The following is a 24,692-nucleotide window of genomic DNA, read 5'->3' as shown; positions in this document are numbered from 1 at the left end:
GGGCGGAAAATGCACTGGCGCACCTTATAACTGTTTTATTCAGCTTTCTGGACTCCAAATCTACTCCCAAACCAAATAACTAACATCTGGACCTTATGTACTATTAAACTATATCACTTACTAGTGTAAAATAAGAATTCTTAGTCTGTCACAAAATACCATGTGGTACCAACAGGAAATGATGTCATAATTGATACCATATTAGTATGGGTATAAATAGATGCCTGGTCCCAGTCTGCCAACACCCCTTGATGAAGTCTGAAGGATGAAACGCGTTGGGCTATCTGGCAGTGACTACATACCAAGTTAAGGAATCTTTTTTACTATTTATTCACTTTTAACTGGTATTTTATAGTTCTGTATGTATAGTTTTTATCCCATTTTTTTAGAAGAAGTTTTCTGTCATTTTTTATAAAAAGTTTCTTGTCATTTTTTTTTTTTAAATTGTACACACTAATAAATTGTATTTTACTTTGAAAATATACACTTAAAGTGTGATTCTTATAGACACCATTGGTCGCTAAACCCCCTCCCCCCAACTACATGTATTTTTTTACACAGGGAACCGCCATCCCTGTTAGGGGGTAAGCAGACGCCCTTTTTTAAAATTCTAGGGAGTGTCAGATAAATATTGTCTTTATCTATATCTAACGTTGATGAACACAAGTGGCGCAGTAATTTTTTCTATTTTTAAATCTTTTGGGCAAGTACTTTTTACTGCTGCCTGGTGTATCACAACGTTTGTAGAAGAATGTGGAGGAATTCAGATAGAGCAACCAAAAGACAAAACTGGTGCCAAAAAATATTTAATGAAAAACAACACATAAATGAACCCTCACCACCATGTGATTTAGATGAATTATTTTGGGGCATAGAAAGACTCCTCACCAAGGAAGTGAAAACATGGTGGGATATCAAGGGTTTGGAACATTACATATCAGTTAATAGAATTCCCAGGGGACTTAGACTCCTTAAACAACCCACATTCGGTAATCTTGACACTGCTTTTTTGGAAAAATGGGATAAAACATTACATAATTGCTCCATTGAACTCATGAAACTCTTGATTGAGGAAAAGAAGAACTCCCTCTCAGAATTAGAAAAGAGTATCCAACATAAAGAAACTGAACTGGAACCTTTTAAAGATAAAGAGGACTATAAAATTAACGAAAAAGTTCTTCATAAAAAAATGGAGCATATCGAAGGAGAAGTCACCAAGAATAAAGAAAAGAAATTTATAAGGGACAAAACAGACTACGAACAAGGAAAGATAAAGAATTGGAGTAGGTTTGGAACCATGAATCAGCAAATAAACAGAACAGACAGACAGTATTGGAAAACCGTTCCAATAAAAAGAAGACCATCACGGAATCAAGAAGGAATATCACCATCACCAACTGTAAGGTTACAGAACAGATTCACAACATTACAACGTTTCAACTCTAATAGTGACCAGGCTTTTTTAGCCCAGAGAACAGGAACAAGACCAAGAGAAACCACAGGAAATTCCCTGAAAGAGGACGTTCGCCTGGCATCACCACTAAAAAGAAGATATACAGAAGAAGAGGAAAACGGGGCAGTAGGAGGAAGAGAGAACAAGAAAAGAGCACTATAATGACGGATACAAATGAAAAAGGAATATTTAACCTTTCAAAACATGCACTATCGAAACCGGAAGTCTCATTGCTTAACAAAGGTCTCACATTCGCACCCACAGGAGGTCTCAATAAATTTGAGACCTTCATTGACTTAAATAAGTTCATCAGAAAACTCACACTGAAGAGACATTTTTTAAAGAAAGATAATGCTATTGTTAGTAACTACGAAACCCAATCGAAATCAGGTTTAAAACCCACTTCTAAGTTTTATCCATTAGAATCAAAAGGGAGTAACATCGATATTTTTTATGAAATGGTGAAAAAGGACCTATGTGACACCGATCTAGAGAAAATAAAGGAGAAGAACATCACGAATAGAGAAAAAGAAGCACTAAAAAAGCTACAAAAAAACAAGGAAATCGTTTTAAAACAGGCTGACAAAGGGGGGGGTCTGGTCATAATGGACCGTGATAAGTACATCACAGAAGCAGAGAGATTATTGGGAGACAACGCTTCCTACATAAAATTATCCAATGACCCTAAAAATGCTTTCATTGAAGAACTGAGAACATTACTAGTGCGTGGTCTACGTACGGACATTCTTACGAAGGAAGAATTACAATTTTTGTTCAAATCAGACCCCATTACCCCTATTTTTTATTTCCTGCCAAAGATCCACAAAAATCTGGAAAACCCGCCCGGAAGACCCATTGTAGCGGGTATCGACTCTCTTACATCCAATTTGTCAGAATATGTAGATGTCTTTTTAAAACCCCTCGTAAAAGATTTACCATCATTTTTAAAGGACACCACTTCTGTATTGAACTCCCTAAAAGATTTTGTGTGGAAAGACACCTTCAAGTGGGCAACAATAGATGTTCAGTCACTGTACACCTGTATAGATCACCAAAAAGGTGTAACCGCATGCAGAGATTTCTTGGAGAATGATACAACACTAACAACCTCCCATAAAGATTTTATCTGTGATGTCATGTTTTTCATCCTTCAACACAATTATTTTAAATTTTTAGAAGACTTTTATTTACAACGATGTGGGACCGCGATGGGTACAATTTTTGCACCAAGTTTCGCTAATCTTTTTATGGGCAGCTGGGAGAAGAATTTTATATACGGCAAACATGATTTTAAGGAACATTTAATCTTTTACCGTCGCTATATAGATGACATTTTAATCATCTGGGATGGAACAGAAGAAAGATTTTATGAATTCCTGGAACATCTGAGCAACAATGATATGAATCTCGTTTTTACATCCAAGATCAACCAAGAGTCTATTGAATTTCTGGATTTGGTTTTAATGGGTAGGGGCAGTAAAATCGAGACAAAAAACTTTATCAAGCAAGTAGATACGAACAGCTATCTACACTACAGAAGCAATCATTTAAAGAAATGGAAAAATAATATCCCCTTCTCCCAATTTAACAGGATAAAAAGAAACTGCACTAACCAGGAAGAATGCGAAGCCCAAATCGAGAAATACAAACAAAGATTCGAGGACAAAGAGTACCCTGTGAATATTATAACAGAGGCAGCTACTAAAGCAAAAGCTCTAGAGAGATCCACATTACTAGAATATAAAACCAAAGAAACGAAAAAGGACTCCGTCTCCTTTATCACCACATATAACCGTCATGAAAAAGCCATTAGAGACTCACTCAAGAACCATTGGGGAATCTTATTAATGGATCCCGTACTCAAAGAAATTCTACCTCCTCGCCCCGAGATCATCTTCAGAAAACCAAAAAATCTTAGATACACTAGCACCCAGCATGTTACGTAAGGATATTAAAGAAGATCTAAGAATGCCGAAATGCACTGGATCTTATAAGTGCGGCAGGTGTAACATCTGCAGGTACTTACATCCAGTAAGAAAAACTTTCACGGACACTGAAAAAAGGGAAACTTACAAAATCAAAGACTTCATAAACTGTAATACCCAATCAGTGATCTACCTTTTAGAATGTGGGTGCGGAAAGCAATATGTGGGAAAGACTAAGAGACCCCTCAAAATAAGAATCCAAGAACACGTCCGTAACATTAAGAATAAAATAGAAACGCATGCAGTATCCAGACATTTCAATTTAGTACATGACTCAAACCCAGAAGCATTGACTTTTAAAGCTATTGAACTTGTGAAACCGGGAGAAAGAGGTGGCGATTTGGCCAACAGACTATCACGCAGAGAAATGTACTGGATCTTCCAACTACAGACACTTCATCCAAAGGGTTTCAACGACTACTATGAAATTGCGCCGTTCCTGTAATTTTAATCCTGGCATCAGGACCACACGGTCGGATCTTTAACATCTCATCTAACGTATTGGCCTCCTCCCACCCCCAACCCCCCCCCCCATCCCCCCCACACCCGCCCCCCCCCCCCCCCCCCCCCGCCCAATCACCCACCACCACCACAAATCCACTGCAACGTGCAAAGTTATGTAAATAACACTGACACATGTAAGGTAAGTGATTCTTACAGTCAAACCACACTGGACACGCCCAATCTCGTCCGATCTTGGAAGCGAAGCAGTGTCGGGCCTGATCAGTACCAGAACAGGGAGACCACCTGGGAATATCAGGTACTGTAAACAAACTAACTAAAAATAGCCTACATGAGCATGTCAGTTTTCCGAAAAAGCACGAAAGCAATGCACACCTACTACCATCCCTTCCCTTACCTTTAAAACTCACTTAGCGCAATAATATGCTTAAAAACACTTTTAATGCACTGCCCTAAATCTGCACTTTGGAATATGCAATATGCATAAATTACCTTAATTATATACACACATATTTATTATATTATTATTATTACATTTATGATATTCCGTCTTTTATATGTATTTAAATTATTGATATCCCCCTTTTTGTTCATATAATGCTCTAAATATAAAGTACTGTATTGACATCGTTTTTAGATACACTAATCCCCTTTTTTCTATTTATTTCCTATTTCTATATCAAAAAATACTATAACTGTCTGCAGTGCTGCCCTCCACTAAGATGGCCGCCGCATAGAGAGACTGAAGGAAAAGTCTCCACAAAGATGGCCGCCGCCAAGAGAATTGTGAATACAGAACTTAGCCCTCTGGACACTGTAAGCAGTGGAAACCGCCGGCGCATGCGCAGTCCGATTTCCGGAAGTGGGGCGGAAGTGACGCGACGCCGTGAAACCGGAAGTGGGGCGGAAAATGCACTGGCGCACCTTATAACTGTTTTATTCAGCTTTCTGGACTCCAAATCTACTCCCAAACCAAATAACTAACATCTGGACCTTATGTACTATTAAACTATATCACTTACTAGTGTAAAATAAGAATTCTTAGTCTGTCACAAAATACCATGTGGTACCAACAGGAAATGATGTCATAATTGATACCATATTAGTATGGGTATAAATAGATGCCTGGTCCCAGTCTGCCAACACCCCTTGATGAAGTCTTAAGGACGAAACGCGTTGGGCTATCTGGCAGTGACTACATACCAAGTTAAGGAATCTTTTTTACTATTTATTCACTTTTAACTGGTATTTTATAGTTCTGTATGTATAGTTTTTATCCCATTTTTTTAGAAGAAGTTTTCTGTCATTTTTTATAAAAAGTTTCTTGTCATTTTTTTTTTAAATTGTACACACTAATAAATTGTATTTTACTTTGAAAATATACACTTAAAGTGTGATTCTTATAGACACCATTGGTCGCTAAACCCCCTCCCCCCAACTACATATATATATATATATATATATATATATATATATAAAGAAACACACCCACCCCTATCTGTTTTCCCTCCCCTCTTTCCTCTTCTTACTCCCACTACTTTGGGAGTTACACGGAGGGTGAGGGAGGGACGCTGGGGGGGGGGGGGGGGGGGGGAGTTAGATGGGGGTTAAGGAGGGACGCTGGGGGGGGGGGGAGTTAGGGGGAGGGTGAAGGCAGGGACGCTGGGGGGGGGGGGAGTTAGGGGGAGGGTGAAGGCAGGGACGCTGGGGGGGGGGGGGGAGTTAGGGGGAGGGTGAGGGCAGGGACGCTGGGGGGGGGGTTTAGGGGGAAGGTGAAGGCAGGGACGCTGGGGAGAGGTGGTAGTTAGGGGGAGGGTGAGGGCAGGGACGCTGGGGGGGGGAGTTAGGGGGAAGGTGAAGGCAGGGACGCTGGGGAGAGGGGGGAGTTAGGGGGAGGGTGAGGGCAGGGACGCTGGGGAGGGGGGGAGTTAGGGGGAAGGTGAAGGCAGGGACGCTGGGGAGAGGGGGTAGTTAGGGTGAGGGTGAGGGAGGGACGCTGGGGGAGAGTTAGATGGGGGTGAAGGCAGGGACGCTGGGGGGGGGGGAGTTAGGGGGAGGGTGAAGGCAGGGACGCTGGGGGGGGGGGGGGAGTTAGGGGGAGGGTGAGGGCAGGGACGCTGGGGGGGGGGAGTTAGGGGGAAGGTGAAGGCAGGGACGCTAGGGAGAAGGGGTAGTTAGGGGGAGGGTGAAGGCAGGGACGCTGGGGAGAGGGGGTAGTTAGGGGGAGGGTGAAGGCAGGGACGCTGGGGAGAGGGGGTAGTTAGGGGGAGGGTGAGGGCAGGGACGCTGGGGGGGGGGAGTTAGGGGGAAGGTGAAGGCAGGGACGCTAGGGAGAAGGGGTAGTTAGGGGGAGGGTGAAGGCAGGGACGCTGGGGAGAGGGGGTAGTTAGGGGGAGGGTGAAGGCAGGGACGCTGGGGAGAGGGGGTAGTTAGGGGGAGGGTGAGGGCAGGGACGCTGGGGAGGGGGGGAGTTAGGGGGAAGGTGAAGGCAGGGACGCTGGGGAGAGGGGGTAGTTAGGGTGAGGGTGAGGGAGGGACGCTGGGGGAGAGTTAGATGGGGGTGAAGGCAGGGACGCTGGGGGGGGGGGGAGTTAGGGGGAGGGTGAAGGCAGGGACGCTGGGGGGGGGAGCTAGGGGGAGGGTGAGGGCAGGGACGCTGGGGGGAGTTAGGGGGAAGGTGAAGGCAGGGACGCTAGGGAGAAGGGGTAGTTAGGGGGAGGGTGAAGGCAGGGACGCTGGGGAGAGGGGGTAGTTAGGGGGAGGGTGAAGGCAGGGACGCTGGGGAGAAGGGGTAGTTAGGGGGAGGGTGAAGGCAGGGACGCTGGGGAGAGGGGGTAGTTAGGGGGAGGGTGAAGGCAGGGACGCTGGGGAGAGGGGGTAGTCAGGGGGTGGGTGAAGGCAGGGACGCTGGGGAGAGGGGGTAGTCAGGGGGAGGGTGAAGGCAGGGACGCTGGGGAGAGGGGGTAGTTAGGGGGAGGGTGAAGGCAGGGACGCTGGGGAGAGGGGGTAGTTAGGGGGAGGGTGAAGGCAGGGACGCTGGGGAGAGGGGGTAGTTAGAGGGAGGGTGAAGGCAGGGACGCTGGGGAGAGGGGGTAGTTAGGGGGAGGGTGAAGGCAGGGTCGCTGGGGAGAGGGGGTAGTTAGAGGGAGGGTGAAGGCAGGGACGCTGGGGAGAGGGGGTAGATAGGGGGAGGGTGAAGGCAGGGACACTGAAGGAGTACATGCTATGCAACGAGTGTCCGTGACTGTCACTTACAGTACATGATATTGGTTGATTGAAGCAGTGCCTCCGGGACAAGCAGCTGTTGGCGCTCTGATGCCTCCTCCTGGGCTCCGCTTCCCATGTGTGCTTCTTTAAATCCACGGGTAGCTGCGGCATCACGTGATGATGTCACACCAGCAGCAAAGCCTAACCCTCCCCCTGCAATGACTAACCGGGGAGGAGCGGAGCGCAATAACCAGAGGCACACATGGGAGGCGGAGCCCGGGACGGGACTCGGACCTCTGGGAGGGTGGCAACAGCGGATGCTAATTACATTTAAAAACGTATCCTACAGTATATGGGTAATGGGTGGTCCGCTGCACACTTGGACCACCCCTTTGTTCTGGCACGCACAATCAATAAGGAGACAGAGGGGGAGAGGCGGGACCTTCATGCTGCCAGCGCACACTGCACACAATAGCATAGCTCAGCAAGGTGACAGAGCGGGGAGAGCGCCTCTCCTGCCCGGCGCCTATCTGCTTTGCGGACCTTGCTGAGCGGGTAGCGCCGGGCCTGCGTGTGGTAACCAATGGGGAGGCCCACTGCTCACACCGCAACCTACCTCCCCCATTGCCAGCCGGCCAGAGTCCAGCCCAGGCGCGGGGTTCAAATGCTAGCATCGAGTAAGACTGTTACTTATGATGGCGCAGAAGACTTAATTCACCCTCACTGCACCGCACAGTATCGCAGCGCTTCCTCCTCCACTTCCCTTACCACCATGCTAGGTGCAGTCACACTCAGCCTCAGCTTTGAGAAGGCGGCCCGTGTGACTGTGACAGGGCTGTCCTGCAGATGTCTTATGCTGTGTGACTGTGACAGGGCTGTCCTGCAGATGTCTTATGCTGTGTGAGTGTGACAGGGCTGTCCTGCAGATGTCTTATGCTGTGTGACTGTGACAGGGCTGTCCTGCAGATGTCTTATGCTGTGTGATTGTGACAGGGCTGTCCTGCAGATGTCTTATGCTGTGTGATTGTGACAGGGCTGTCCTGCAGATGTCTTATGCTGTGTGACTGTGACAGGGCTGTCCTGCAGATGTCTTATGCTGTGTGACTGTGACAGGGCTGTCCTGCAGATGTCTTATGCTGTGTGACTGTGACAGGGCTGTCCTGCAGATGTCTTATGCTGTGTGATGTGACAGGGCTGTCCTGCAGATGTCTTATGCTGTGTGACTGTGACAGGGCTGTCCTGCAGATGTCTTATGTTGTGTGACTGTGACAGGGCTGTCCTGCAGATGTCTTATGCTGTGTGATGTGACAGGGCTGTCCTGCAGATGTCTTATGCTGTGTGATTGTGACAGGGCTGTCCTGCAGATGTCTTATGCTGTGTGATTGTGACAGGGCTCTCCTGCAGATGTCTTATGCTGTGTGATGTGACAGGGCTGTCCTGCAGATGTCTTATGCTGTGTGACTGTGACAGGGCTGTCCTGCAGATGTCTTATGCTGTGTGACTGTGACAGGACTGTCCTGCAGATATCTTATGCTGTGTGACTGTGACAGGGCTGTCCTGCAGATATCTTATGCCGTGTGACTGTGACAGGGCTGTCCTGCAGATGTCTTATGCCGTGTGATTGTGACAGGGCTGTCCTGCAGATGTCTTATGCTGTGTGACTGTGACAGGGCTGTCCTGCAGATGTCTTATGCTGTGTGACTGTGACAGGGCTGTCCTGCAGATGTCTTATGCTGTGTGACTGTGACAGGGCTGTCCTGCAGATGTCTTATGCTGTGTGAGTGTGACAGGGCTGTCCTGCAGATGTCTTATGCTGTGTGACTGTGACAGGGCTGTCCTGCAGATGTCTTATGCTGTGTGAGTGTGACAGGTCTGTCCTGCAGATGTCTTATGCTGTGTGACTGTGACATGGCTGTCCTGCAGATGTCTTATGCTGTGTGAGTGTGACAGGGCTGTCCTGCAGATGTCTTATGCTGTGTGACTGTGACAGGGCTGTCCTGCAGATGTCTTATGCTGTGTGACTGTGACAGGGCTGTCCTGCAGATGTCTTATGCTGTGTGACTGTGACAGGGCTGTCCTGCAGATGTCTTATGCTGTGTGACTGTGACAGGGCTGTCCTGCAGATGTCTTATGCTGTGTGACTGTGACAGGGCTGTCCTGCAGATGTCTTATGCTGTGTGACTGTGACAGGGCTGTCCTGCAGATGTCTTATGCTGTGTGATTGTGACAGGGCTGTCCTGCAGATGTCTTATGCTGTGTGATTGTGACAGGGCTGTCCTGCAGATGTCTTATGCTGTGTGACTGTGACAGGGCTGTCCTGCAGATGTCTTATGCTGTGTGACTGTGACAGGGCTGTCCTGCAGATGTCTTATGCTGTGTGATTGTGACAGGGCTGTCCTGCAGATGTCTTATGCTGTGTGATTGTGACAGGACTGTCCTGCAGATGTCTTATGCTGTGTGATTGTGACAGGGCTGTCCTGCAGATGTCTTATGCTGTGTGATTGTGACAGGGCTGTCCTGCAGATGTCTTATGCTGTGTGACTGTGACAGGGCTGTCCTGCAGATGTCTTATGCTGTGTGACTGTGACAGGGCTGTCCTGCAGATGTCTTATGCTGTGTGATGTGACAGGGCTGTCCTGCAGATGTCTTATGCTGTGTGATTGTGACAGGGCTGTCCTGCAGATGTCTTATGCTGTGTGATGTGACAGGGCTGTCCTGCAGATGTCTTATGCTGTGTGACTGTGACAGGGCTGTCCTGCAGATGTCTTATGCTGTGTGAGTGTGACAGGGCTGTCCTGCAGATGTCTTATGCCGTGTGACTGTGACAGGGCTGTCCTGCAGATGTCTTATGCCGTGTGATTGTGAAAGGGCTGTCCTGCAGATGTCTTATGCCGTGTGATGTGACAGGGCTGTCCTGCAGATGTCTTATGCCGTGTGACTGTGACAGGGCTGTCCTGCAGATGTCTTATGCTGTGTGACTGTGACAGGGCTGTCCTGCAGATGTCTTATGCTGTGTGACTGTGACAGGGCTGTCCTGCAGATGTCTTATGCTGTGTGACTGTGACAGGGCTGTCCTGCAGATGTCTTATGCTGTGTGACTGAGCTGTCCTGCAGATGTCTTATGCTGTGTGAGTGTGACAGAGCTGTCCTGCAGATGTCTTATGCTGTGTGAGTGTGACAGGGCTGTCCTGCAGATTTCTTATGCTGTGTGATTGTGACAGGGCTCTCCTGCAGATGTCTTATGCTGTGTGAGTGTGACAGGTCTGTCCTGCAGATGTCTTATGCTGTGTGACTGTGACATGGCTGTCCTGCAGATGTCTTATGCTGTGTGAGTGTGACAGGGCTGTCCTGCAGATGTCTTATGCTGTGTGAGTGTGACAGAGCTGTTCTGCAGATGTCTTATGCTGTGTGACTGTGACAGGGCTGTCCTGCAGATGTCTTATGCTGTGTGACTGTGACAGGGCTGTCCTGCAGATGTCTTATGCTGTGTGACTGTGACAGGGCTGTCCTGCAGATGTCTTATGCTGTGTGACTGTGACAGGGCTGTCCTGCAGATGTCTTATGCTGTGTGACTGTGACAGGGCTGTCCTGCAGATGTCTTATGCTGTGTGATTGTGACAGGGCTGTCCAGCAGATGTCTTATGCTGTGTGATGTGACAGGGCTGTCCTGCAGATGTCGTATGCTGTGTGATTGTGACAGGGCTGTCCTGCAGATGTCTTATGCTGTGTGATGTGACAGGACTGTCCTGCAGATATCTTATGCCGTGTGACTGTGACAGGGCTGTCCTGCAGATGCCTTATGCTGTGTGAGTGTGACAGGGCTGTCCTGCAGATGTCTTATGCTGTGTGATTGTGACAGGGCTGTCCTGCAGATGTCTTATGCTGTGTGACTGTGACAGGGCTGTCCTGCAGATGTCTTATGCTGTGTGACTGTGACAGGGCTGTCCTGCAGATGTCTTATGCCGTGTGAGTGTGACAGGGCTGTCCTGCAGATGTCTTATGCTGTGTGATGTGACAGGGCTGTCCTGCAGATGTCTTATTCTGTGTGATGTGACAGGGCTGTCCTGCAGATGTCTTATGCTGTGTGAGTGTGACAGGGCTGTCCTACAGATGCCTTATGCTGTGTGATTGTGACAGGGCTGTCCTGCAGATGTCTTATGCTGTGTGATGTGACAGGACTGTCCTGCAGATGTCTTATGCTGTGTGACTGTGACAGTGCTGTCCTGCAGATGTCTTATGCTGTGTGATGTGACAGGGCTGTCCTGCAGATGTCTTATGCTGTGTGATGTGACAGGACTGTCCTGCAGATGTCTTATGCTGTGTGACAGTGACAGGGCTGTCCTGCAGATGTCTTATGCTGTGTGATGTTACAGGGCTGTCCTGCAGATGTCTTATGCTATGTGATTGTGACAGGGCTGTCCTGCAGAAGTCTTATGCTGCTTGTTGGAGATCCAGCTGGCTTGTTCTGCTAATTAAAGATGGGCAGTACGTGTTCTGCAGCCTGAGTCTCAGTGCAGTGCCCAAAACAAGGTATGCTGCACCTGCCACAACCAACTAAAAACTATAATAACTATATTGTGCTGGGGTGCCTTCCAGGCTCCCATAACTAATGGAACAGGTGACCAACATTTCAAGGCCCAATCAGCCTTTTCATCAGGGTGAAACATTGGCAATAAACCAGGATGCGCTCCTACAGCCAATCATTACCTGATGGCGTATTCTGTGAGGCCACGCACCCTGTGATACCACTCCTCTTATCTGGGAGCACGCATGCCTTAGGTGCATATAAATATAACTATTACCGTTCCCCTATCATGGTGCCCCCCCTTTCATTTTCTTCTGGATCAGCCCCTGTACCCAAGCATTCCACACTGTACAGCATTATATTAAGACCAGGGATCGGCGTTTCATTTTGAGGGGGTAACTAGCATATACCAAGTAACTAGTACTTAATACTTGCCTTAGGACCTGCTTTATACTTGTAAGTAAACTAGAAAAGGAAGCAACTGGGCAAAACCATGTTGCACTGCAGGTGGGGCTGATGTAACATGTGCAGAGAGATTTAGATTTGGGTGGGATATATATTTTCTATGCATGGTAAATACTGGCTGCGTTTGCATGTAGCCCACCATTACAGCTTTATTTTTACACTGCAATTTAGATTTCAGTTTGAACACAACCCACCCAAATCTAACTCTCTCTGCACATGTTACATCTACCCCGCCTGCAGTTCACATGGTTTTGCCCAGTTGCTTGCTTTTTAGCTTTACTTCCAAACAGGGCCTTAGCGCACTTGTTAGTAGAAGCAGCCTACCCATTCGCTGGTGACATCATTGGGGCACATCATGTCACTGGTTCCTAAGAAACGCTTCATTTCATTATCGCTGCAGTTAGAAGGCGGCTACTTTCACTGTGACTACTGAAGTACCCGAGGTCTGTCCCTGGCTACGAGTGAAATAATAGGCTGCATTCTCCTGAATAAACGGGTCAGTCTAACGCACCGCCTCAAACAGAGCTCATAACGCAGGACCACACCTGCGCACTGAAGTACAGTGCTCCATTCAGGGAAACTCCTCTTTTATGTATTTGTTATTTTTTTTATTAATTGGCACTGTGGGAGTGTTTTTGGGGGTTTTTTTTTTTGGTTCAGATTTACGTTTACTTTGCAAATTTGCTTTTGCTAATACATTTGCATTCAACCTTGAATTAGGCCCAATATCACATGACAAAGGACAACACATCCTCTAATTAAAATTAGATAAAATAGGCCGCGCTAGAGAGCCAAAAATAACCATACCGGTGGTACCAATTAATTATACATTTATTTTCCACAAGATAAAACATTTAAAATTGCTAATTTCTAGAAATAACCATTATAGATACATGTAACATTGTAAAAGAACCAAAATGAATATATTCACTGGATCTGCTACTTCTATTACAACCCAAGCTGTATATGTGTCTTTTTACTAATTATGTAGCAGTCCAGATAGATAGCTGGAGGATTATAATAAATGACAAGTTGTATGCGGAGCAAATTAACTATTGAAGTCCATAAATCCCACTGCGGATGAGAGATAAGGAATCCAACAGAAAGTTCTAATGCAGGTAATTGTTACCTTCCGCGCACAGTATAATGCATTTGAAGACCGCTGCTGGGAGCCGCTTTCTCACTCTGTCCCTGCTGTCCGGGACCCGTTTGTAGGCTTGAGGAGATGACAGTTCCCGCGCGTCCTCTGGTAATGCAGCAATGGACGGCAGTGGCCGTATGGATGAAACAGCTGACTCCGGCTGATGGTAGCCAATAGGGAGACAGTGGGCGGTAGTGCGGCTATGACTGACAGCAGTCGTGTGTATGTAGCTGCTTGCTCCAAATGGTGACCGCCAGTTAGAGCGGAGTGTGATTCAGACTGTCAGCGGCTAAGTGCGGGAGCCGTCACTGTTACGGCTATGATGACAATCTCAATACTCCAGCTATGCAGAGAGTCCTATACGCCTTTTGTCACTTCCTGTGACTTTCTCAATAGGCAATCCTCTAATCAGTATCATAAGTGATTAGCAGAAAGTATTATGTTCCATTTAATATATAATTTATACACTTAAATAAAAAAATGTTTGTTTTTTTAAAAGAAAGTTACCTTAAATGAGGTTACGTTGTTCCCAACGTGAGCCACGACCCCAGCTACATCAGAGCCAGGGGTGTACGGCATGTCCAGCTTGTAGTAATAGACACCAGATCTGACATAAGTATCCAATGGATTCACCCCACAGGCGTGCACTTTGATTAAAACCTTTAAGAAAGCAAAAAAAAAAAAACAGTCAAGCTTACCAAATCCAGTGCCTAGTACAGCCATGAATCAACTGCCGCCACCACAACAGTACTCCGTTCACCGACATAGACAGGGGTGTACCGTCATACCAGTCACCCAGAGGCAAGATTGGTTGGTGGCTTTCAGGAGACCCCCCCCATCCATCCAAAGCATTCACCACCAGTACACCAACCGCACCCACCCACCAAGAGTAACAACAACCCAGCGGCACCAAAGGCCCCCCAGTCAAAATAATTCACTAGGGCACCCCAACATACACCACCCTCCTGTGAAGAGCATTACCTTACAAACGCCACAACTCTGCACGTGGCCTTCATGTAGCACATACTCACACCACCATGTCCTTTAAAAAGTGTTATATACACAGTTGAGGCATCCGTTGTGTGCCGAGACCAAAAACATAATTACCAGGAGCTAGTTACATCACCAAGGCAGGGTTTAAATTAGAGGTTCTCAAACGTGGTCCTCAAGGCACCCCAACAGTCCAGGTTTTAAGTCTATTCATGCTTGGCCACCGGCGACTTACTTTACTTAGTACTTCAGTCAAATTGAGCCATGGATATACCTAAAACCTAGACCGTTAGAGTGCCATGAGGACCACATTTGAGAACCTCAGGTCTAACTAATCTTAGATGAAGTCTAGGTTCCTAATGAATTTAGTGGCTACATATACAGGAAATTAAACCTTCCAGCCACATGCAGCAAATAGGGAAGTTGCCCCCTACCAAGAACCCCTTACCTGAATCAAAAACAAATCTACCACAGTACCACAATTGTTTTCCCAGCAAAAAGAAAAGTCCATTGCAAGAGGTCTACATAATAGAGCAGGTGGGCAATGGACGAGTCCTCACATCATCTGGCAGAGCCGTCACAAGATTTTGGTTCCCTGTGCCAGGAAGAGCATTGGTGACTGTTAAACAGGGACAAAGGGCCATGATCTCATGGGGAAGGGGCATGGCTACACAGTAGTGCCTCTAATACTACAAAATCCACACAGTAGTAGTTCCCCTTATAACACATTCAAACACAAAATATTGCTCCATATAGCACATTATGCCGCAAATAAGTAATGCCCCTATACACATAGGGGGTCATTCCGAGTTGTTCGCTCGTTATTTTTTTGTCGCAACGGAGCGAATAGTCGCTACTGCGCATGCGCAATGTCCGCAGTGCGACTGCGCCAAGTAAATTTGCTATGCAATTAGGAATTTTACTCACGGCATTACAAGGTTTTTTTCTTCGTTCTGGTGATCGTAATGTGATTGACAGGAAGTGGGTGTTTCTGGGCGGAAACTGGCCGTTTTATGGGTGTGTGTGAAAAAACGCTGCCGTTTCTGGGAAAAACGCGGGAGTGGCTGGAGAAACGGAGGAGTGGCTGGGCGAACGCTGGGTGTGTTTGTGACGTCAAACCAGGAACGACAAGCACTGAACTGATCGCAGATGCCGAGTAAGTTTGGAGCTACTCAGAAACTGCTAAGAAGTGTCTATTCGCAATTCTGCTAATCTTTCGTTCGCAATTTTATTATGCTAAGATTCACTCCCAGTAGGCGGCGGCTTAGCGTGTGCAAAGCTGCTAAAAGCAGCTTGCGAGCGAACAACTCGGAATGACCCCCATAATGCCACACAGTAGTGACCCTAATAACACAAAACTCACACAGTAGAAGTGCCCCTTATAACACATTCTGACACAGTAATGGTGCCCCATATAGCACATTAATCCACACAGTAGTAATGCCCCTTATACACATAATCAACATTTGTACACTTCAGCGAGTCGCTTCATTTGTTGCCTTTAACTTTTACCCTCCCCCTTTCTAGTTCACCAGCGGGCATCTCCTGACTGGGGCTATACCTTTATGGAGATACAGATCTCCCATCCTTACACATCAATAACAGATTGGGGAGAACAGAACTCTGACATCGGGAAAGGCTATTGAGTATCTGATGCAGCATGCTGAATGGCAGGTAATGTGGGAAGCGGGGATGTATGTAACAGACAGTGGCGGTCCAAAAACACGACCATTCCCTGTTGATCAAGGTGTAAATTCCCTTCAGTGTTTAAATGCTGTGACTGCAGTAAGTGATAAGTAAGAGTTCTGTACCTGGCCGTCTCCTGGGGAAGGCACGGGGACATCTGTAGCGAGTTTAAGAACATCAGGGTTCCCGAATTTGTGGACACGGATAGCGCGCATGAATCTTCCCACTGAAGACATGGCTGTTTATCTGCAACACACATGATAAATATATATTTCTGTAGGATCAAGCGTTTATTTATATAAAGGTGTCTGACCACACAGAGCCTCCCTAGAACCTTCTGATGGGGTCACTCCTCTAGTGGCATCCTAAGCCTGGAAACTTTGGTTCTCTCCCAAACACATACCTGTAGGCCAATGGATTAATGGTTTATAGGTGTGTAGGTGGTCAGGCAATTAGATGAGAGTCACTGGGGCAGGTAATTGTGCGTCTGCTGCAAACACACTGCTACTAGATAAATAAAAGACTAAATATCATGACTCTTAAGGGCAGACAGGATCTGGCATTGTCTTTCCATTTGGGGTATTTACTCTGCAAACATGTAGTATAGCCCCAGCGCCATTGTGTACTGCTGCTGCCAATTCATGGATTATCCACTGGGCGGTGCGGACTGGATAACTGGCCTGGATGAGCTGCAGGTCATGTCTACAGATTACTGTGCAACAGATAGGTTTCAGCCCAATCCCCAATGCATTCCAGGACACACAGGGTCACTCTCCGAGCAGTCTGTTGTGTTGTACAGGCTTCATTCTCCGGGTGTGGATCAACAGATGGACTGTCAACAGGTCGGCATGAAAAAGGTCGACAGTATAAAAAAAGTCAACAAAAGTTATTTTTTATTTTAGGGTGTTATTGTGTATGTTTAACCATATAATGACCCAAATTACTAGAAACGCTCCCCCTCTGTCTCACTTCGCTCCCCACAAGGTGACAATGTAATACAGGTTGAGTATCCTATATTCAAATATTCCGAAAGACAGAATATTCCGAAATACGGACTTTTTTGAGTGAGAGTGAGATAGTGAAACCTTTGTTTTTTGATGGCTCAATGTACACAAAATTTGTTTAATACACAAAGTTATTAAAAATATTGTATTAAATGACCTTCAGGCTGTGTGTGTAAGGTGTATATGAAACATAAATGAATTGTGTGAATGTACACACACTTTGTTCAATGCACAAAGTTACAAAAAATATTGGCTATAATTACCTTCCCAGGGCCGGTTCTAGACCTTGTAGCGCACAGGATGAAAGTTTCCTGGGGGGTGACTCCCCCCTACCCTTCCTTAGGTAAAATAGAGTTTCTGCACCCAAAAATAGGGGCGTGGCTTCTTCATAGGGAAGGGGCACGGCCACAGTTATCCCCCTGTACTTGTGCCCCCCTGTAGCTGTGCCCCCAGTAGTTGTGCCCCCCTGTAGCTGTGACCCCCAGTACCCTATACTCAGTGTGATTGTAGTAAGACACATTTCAGGTTAAGTTAGGGCATTAGCATAAGAGAAAAAGTAACCAGCGCTTCTCAGCTAATGAGACAGTTACATTGTAACAGAAGCCAACTACATACAAATGCACATTTATTCCACCAACACTACGATATAAACAAATATAATAATAATGAAATATAATAATAATAATAAAGAAATATAATATGATATAAAGAAATATAATATGATATAAAGAAATATAATATAAAATAATATAATATAAGAAACCGTGAACTTTTCACAAGCTCCTAATTGTGCAAAGTGTATTTTATAAAAAAAGACTGTGGAGAAGCAGAACAGAGGATATACAATCTCTCAGATGACTTATCTTAATTGATAAACTCACTTGGTCTAAGGACTGGAGAATTATCTGTCCATAACAATGGTCCAGGATACAGTCTCCTGTACAGTTTCCTGTATCCTGAACAATTGTTCTGGACAGATAAGCGCACTTGTTCTTTTCTTTTTCTACGTTTGTTACCTGCATTTATATTGTGGATTTTGTAAATTAAACTGTATTTTCTTACTTCTCAGAAGTGCTTGACGTTGCATATATTTTGGACCCGCTGTTGGTCCTAAACTTTGAAAAGTAGTTTTATGAATAATAATAAGTGTTAAAACAGTACACACTATGTTTTTGCCGTGCTTTTAATTTTCATGTACTCAGCAACTCATGGTTGGTCTAAGGACCAGGGACGTGCAGTCAGGGGAGGCAGGGGAGGCAGTGCCTCCCCTGTCATTAATGAGTAAAATAATACAAAGAAGATACTTATGACACATAAGTATCTTCTTTATTATTTTACCTATCATTAAACTGTTCCTAATCAGTTTGGGAGGCACCGATCGTGGTGCCTCCCGTAGTGATTAGGAAAAGTATGGGGAGCGGGGGGCGGGCGCGGGCGGCGCCTAGCAATGGGCTGGAAAAGCCCATTGAAATAATTAGTGGTGCCGCTTTCCTACAGGGACGTGCTTTCAACCTATGAAAGCACGTCCCTGTGAGTGAGGCCACAGTGATTGGCCAGCGGATCCGTCACTGGATCTGCTGTCAATCACTGTATGGGGCGGCATCGGTACCTGCGGAGGTGCGGGCGGCGGAGGTGCGGGATGCGGCGGGCCGGGCGGCGGAGGTGCTGGCGGCGGCGAGACGCGCTTTCAGGCTCCTTGTGCAGAGTTTGGCAGCGGAAGCGGTACCCATTTCAAAAATGGCGCCTCAGCGTCATTTTTGAAATTCAAGATGGCCGCCACGAGCCAATCATGGCTCGCCGCGTCATCGCCCCGCCCCCTCCCGCTGACTTATATAAGTCAGCGCGAGGCAGCGGCTGTCAGTCCGACGGCGGAGGAGGAGCGGAGAAGTGCTCCTGAAGACTGAAGACGCCGTGGAAGTCCTGGATGGGCGGCGGCTATGCAAAAGAGCTTAGCAGCCGCCGCCCACCAAGTGAAGATGCTGGAAGTCCTGGGAAGGCGGCGGCCATGCAAAAGAGCTTAAAGGCCGCCGCCTCCCAGGTGAAGACGTCGTGGAAGTCCTGGATGGGCGGCGGCTATGCAAAAGAGCTTAGCAGCCGCCGCCCACCAGGTGAAGACGCCAAAGGAAGACCCCAGAAGCCCTGGGGAGGTGGCGCCCTCCCAGGTGAAGACGCCGGAAGCCCTGGGAAGGCGGCGGCCATGCAAAAGAGCTTAAAGGCCGCCGCCCCCAGGTGAAGACCCAGTTTAATAAAATATTTTTTAAAGAATGTGTTGTGTTTTTTTTTTTATATTTTCTTTACAGGTGGACTACAGGTGCCAGCGGGCCCTTTATGTCCGGGCATGCTGGCACTTGTGGTTCTCCAAGTGCCAGCATGCTGGGGCAGGCTTGCTGGGACCTGTAGGCCACCTGTAAAGAACAATATTACTATTCTTTGCAGGTGGACTACAGGTGCCAGCGGGCCCTTTATGTTCGGGCATGCTGGCACTTGTGGTTCTCCAAGTGCCAGCATGCTGGGGCAGGCTTGCTGGGATCTGTAGGCCACCTGTAAAGAACAGAACATACAATGAACCCCGCACCCACCGCCACCAGGGGTGCAGGGCATAGCACTGGGCTATCAGCCCAGTGCTGGTTGTTGCTCGGGAAGGGGGACCCCATTTTGATTTTTTGGGGGCCCCACTTTCCGAGGAATTCCAGCCCTGGCCTGACTGGTTTGGGGGGTGTTTAATGGCATGGCAGGGGGACCCCACACTGAGTGTCTCCCCTGCTATGGCATTATCCCCCCTGGCTGGTTCTGCCTGGTGCTGGTTTTAGTGGTGTAAGGGGACTGCACTTTTTTTTTTTTTTTTTTTTCGGTGGGGGGGGGGGGGGGGGGGGGGTTTAGCTGGAGTGCCTCCCCAGGCCCTGACCTCACCGCACGTCACTGCTAAGGACTGAATAACTATCAATTAAGATAAGTCATCTGAGATATTGTGCAGTATATCCTCTGTTCTGCTTCTCCACACAATCTATTTTATAAGACACACATTGTACTATTGGGCACTTGTGAAAAAGTCACTGTTTCTTATACATACAATACATACATACAAAATATACACACACTGACACACACAGTTGTTATAAAATACTCATAACTCCATACAAGGTCTCGTGTAGCACAAACTACATTGATCCAGATGTTGCAATATCAGGTAAGGTGGTTATCAGGTGCACAATGCCATATGGATAACGATATACCTGTACGCCACACCATTTACACACCTGATACTGGAACAGCATCCAGATTAATGTAGTTGTAGTTTGCCCTTTAACAAGTCGCTGCCAGCAGACCTCATTATATCTGAGCCATCACAGATTATATAACCACGTGTACACATTTTACAGAATATACTATTATACTAGGTGATTCATCGCACCCTACGGGCACTCTTCACACCGTCGCAAGGGGCTGCGCCCCTGTAACCTGAGTGCTGTGCAAATGTATTCTTGGCTTAAACCCATGGCAGAGATCCACTTTGTACCCGTGCGATGTGCCAGCACAATGCGGTGCCTACGCATGCACAGTTTAGACCTGATGTTAGCGTAGGTCAAAATGCTAGCGAGCGTTCAGGTCCTAATGACCTGCTTTAGTGTGAAGGTGTACAATAAGGGGGTAAGGCGATAACAGAAATATGCAGTGCGGTAAGTAGGGGCTACAGAGATGTAGAGTGTTAAAGAGAGAATAAGTAGATACCGGCTGGTCCACAGAAGTTTGGAAGTGAATGTAGAGATCGGAAGGGCCAAAGAGGGAATGCAGGGAAATGCAGCATGGTAGGCAAAGATTTGGGATTTTCAGTGTGTTAGGGAGAAGCTACGGACACGCCGGATGGTAGGGATAGTCTACGGAAAGGGAGGGCTGTAAGGAGTAGAGAGAGGCAGGGCAGTAGAGATGTTATACCTAAACAGTGCGTGTCAGTGAGAAGATAAATAAATGCAATTGAGTAAGGAGGAAACTTAGGGGGTCATTCCAACGTGATCGCACGCTGCTGATTTTCGCAACACAGCAATTAGGTCACTACTGCGCATGCACCGCAATGCTCAGGCGCGTCGTATGGGTTCAAAGTAGATCGGTGCTGGGCGATGGATTTAACAAAGAATCCATTTGCACAGTTCATTGCAAGAACATTGATAGGAAGAGGGGGTTGGTGGGTGTCAACTGACCGTTTTGAAGGAGTGGTTGGAAAAACGCAGGCGTGTCCAAGCATTTGCATGACGGGTGTCAATTCTGGGAGTGGACAAGCTGAAGTGATCGCTTTCTTTGGTGTTCTTGTCGTTGCCCAGCAACGGCCGTCGCTGGGCAATAACGCGCCTGCACATTGCGTCCGCCGCATATGCGCAGTTCTGACCCATTCGCATGGCTGCGAAAACCAGCAGCGTGCGAACGGGTTGGAATGACCTCCATAAGGTATAAGAACTAACTGTGGACCTGTACCCCCTCCAGCAGTGCATTTCGACCACAGACACACTCGATACTCACATTGAGCACTTGACCACACCCCTCACACAATTGGTCACACCCACTGAAACTTGATCACGCCCACTCCACTTCTAACTCCACCCCTCCTTGATAGCGCAACCACTTATGGTGCCCCCCCCTGTCATTTTTTTCTGGATCCGCCCCTGGTGGTGGGGCAGGCTTTTCTGTTGGAATAACTGTGCAGGTCTGTGGAGAAGGTGGAACTAGTTCCACCTATCATCAGAGGTGATGGAACTCAGTTCCACCCCGTCCCCCACTTTAACCCCTGGCTCTCTACCTTGGTCTCCCAGCAAAACAATTGGACCGCTTACAGCTGGTACAAAACACAGCTGCCAGGCTATTAACTAACCAGCCCCGTTCCAGCCACATAACACCCATACTCCCTCCACTGGCTGTCTGTAAGATGGCAAATAATTTTCAAGTTTGGCTTACTACCTTTCAAAGCCCTACATGACCAGGGCAGCTTCTGATTCCTTACCTCCCCACTTGATTACCAAGATCTGTAGATGAAGGACTATTAGCAATACCTAGATTCTCCTGGAATTCAGGGTAGGACTGGCCCACAGGGGTACATGGCAAACCCCCAGTAGGCCCCGCTGCCTAGGGCCCCACCGCCTCTTCTTCTGTCCACACCCCCATACATAGGTCCCTATAACGGATAACGGCATTCCCTGGTGGGCCCATCATGCCCCAGTCCGACACTGTATATATATATATATATATATATATATATATATATATATATATATACATACATATACATACACACACATACACATATATACACACTAGGTGATTCATCGCGCCCTACGGGCGCTCTTCACACCGTCGGAAGGGGCTGTGCCCCTGTAACCTGAGTGCTGTGCAAATGTATTCTTGGCTCAAACCCATGGCAGAGATCCACTTTGTACCCGTGCGATGTTCCAGCACAATGCGGTGCCTACGCATGCACAGTTTAGACCTGATGTTAGCGTAGGTCAAAATGCTAGCGAGCGTTCAGGTCCTAATGACCTGCTTTAGTGTGAAGGTGTACAATAAGGGGGTAAGGCGATAACAGAAATATGCAGTGCGGTAAGTAGGGGCTACAGAGATGTAGAGTGTTAAAATAAGAATTTACTCACCGGTAATTCTATTTCTCGTAGTCCGTAGTGGATGCTGGGTACTCCGTAAGGACCATGGGGAATAGACGGGCTCCGCAGGAGACTGGGCACTCTAAAAGAAAGATTAGGTACTATCTGGTGTGCACTGGCTCCTCCCTCTATGCCCCTCCTCCAGACCTCAGTTAGGGAAACTGTGCCCGGAAGAGCTGACACTTCAAGGAAAGGATTTGGAATCCAGGGTAAGACTCATACCAGCCACACCAATCACACCGTACAACTCGTGATAACTATACCCAGTCAACAGTATGAATAACAACTGAGCCTCACTGAACAGATGGCTCATAACAATAACCCTTTAGTTAAGCAATAACTATATACAAGTATTGCAGAAAATCCGCACTTGGGACGGGCTCCCAGCATCCACTACGGACTACGAGAAATAGAATTACCGGTGAGTAAATTCTTATTTTCTCTGACGTCCTAGTGGATGCTGGGTACTCCGTAAGGACCATGGGGATTATACCAAAGCTCCCAAACGGGCGGGAGAGTGCGGATGACTCTGCAGCACCGCATGAGGAAACTCAAGGTCCTCCTCATCCAGGGTATCAAACTTGTAGAATTTTGCAAACGTGTTTGACCCCGACCAGGTAGCAGCTCGGCAAAGTTGTGATGCCGAGACCCCTTGGGCAGCCGCCCAAGAAGAGCCCCCTTCCTCGTGGAATGGGCTTTTACTGATTTAGGATGCGGCAGTCCAGCCGCAGAATGTGCAAGTTGAATCGTGTTACAGATCCAGCGAGCAATAGTCTGCTTAGAAGCAGGAGCACCCAGCTTGTTGGATGCATACAGGATAAACAGCGAGTCAGTTTTTCTGACTCTAGCCGTCCTGGAAACATAGAATTTCAGGGCCCGGACTACGTCCAGCAACTTGGAATCCTCCAAGTCCCGAGTAGCTGCAGGCACCACAATAGGTTGGTTCAAAAGAAACGCTGATACCACCTTAGGGAGAAATTGGGTACGAGTCCTCAATTCTGCCCTGTCCATATGGAAGATCAGATAAGGGCTTTTACATGACAAAGCCGCCAATTCTGACACACGCCTAGCCGAAGCCAAGGCCAACAGCATGACCACTTTCCGCGTGAAATACTTCAACTCCACGGTCTGAAGTGGCTCAAAACAATGTGATTTTAGGAAATCCAACACTACGTTGATATCCCAAGGTGCCACTGGAGGCACAAAAAAGGGGCTGAATATGCAGCACTCCCTTAAGAACGTCTGAACTTCAGGCAGCGTCTTTCCTAGCCTTTAACAGCGTAGGAATCACTTCATTTGGAACGCCCTTTTCCGTTAGGATCCGACGTTCAACCGCCAAGCCTTCAAACGCAGCCGCGGTAAGTCTTGGAACAGACAGGGCCCCTCCAGTAACAGGTCCTGTCTGAGAGACAGAGGCCATGGGTCCTCCGAGATCATTTCTTGTAGTTCTGGGTACCAAGTTCTTCTTGGCCCATCCGGAACTACGAATATAGTTCTTACTCCTTTCTTACTTACTATCCTCCGTACCTTGGGTATGAGAGGAAGAGGAGGGAACACATAAAACCGACTGGTACACCCACGGTGACACTAGTGCGTCCACAGCTATCGCCTGAGGGTCTCTTGACCTGGCGCAATACTTTAGCTTTTTGTTGAGGCGGGACGCCACCATGTCCACCTGTGGCCGTTCCCAACGGTCTACAATCTGCGTGAAGACTTCTGAATGAAGTCCCCACTCTCCCGGGTGGAGGTCGTGCCTGCTGAGGAAGTCTGCTTCCTAGTTTTCCACACCCGGAATGAACACTGCTGACAGTGTTAGCACGTGATTCTCCGCCCATCGGAGAATCCTTGTGGCTTCTGCCAACGCCATCCTGCTTCTTGTGCCGCCTTGTCGGTTTACATGGGCGACAGCCGTGATGTTGTCTGACTGAATCAGTACCAGCTGGTTTTGAAGCAGGGGTTCTGCTTGACTTAGGGCATTGTAAATGGCCCCTAGGTCCAGCATATTTGTGTGTAGGGAAGTCTCCTGACTCGACCATTGTCCTTGGAATTTTCTTCCCTGAGTGACTGCTCCCCAACCTCGGAGGCTTGCATCCGTGGTCACTAGGACCCAGTCCTGAATGCCGAATCTGCGG

General features: G+C 47.4%; 1 protein-coding gene and 1 pseudogene across 2 annotated transcripts in view; one reads left to right on the top strand and one right to left on the bottom strand.

Annotated features, from left to right (window-relative positions):
* Positions 1-24,692, bottom strand: part of LOC134957291 (quinone oxidoreductase-like) — a 72,373-nt gene that overhangs the window by 34,195 nt on the left and 13,486 nt on the right. The window contains exons 2-3 of one of the 2 annotated variants that reach the window (XM_063939066.1): positions 16,040-16,160; positions 13,746-13,898 (exon numbers count right to left, since the gene is read on the bottom strand). In XM_063939066.1, coding sequence (XP_063795136.1) covers positions 13,746-13,898; positions 16,040-16,150 — 264 coding nt within the window. In that variant the 5' untranslated portion in view covers positions 16,151-16,160. The remainder of the gene's footprint in view (positions 1-13,745; positions 13,899-16,039; positions 16,161-24,692) is intronic. The other variant, XM_063939067.1, reaches the window with a different exon arrangement.
* Positions 4,091-4,210, top strand: LOC134961772 (5S ribosomal RNA; annotated as a pseudogene).

The sequence above is a fragment of the Pseudophryne corroboree genome, chromosome 9 (assembly GCF_028390025.1).
Source record: "Pseudophryne corroboree isolate aPseCor3 chromosome 9, aPseCor3.hap2, whole genome shotgun sequence".
NCBI classification, from domain to species: Eukaryota; Metazoa; Chordata; class Amphibia; order Anura; family Myobatrachidae; genus Pseudophryne; species Pseudophryne corroboree.
This window is presented reverse-complemented; position numbering and strand designations above follow the sequence as displayed.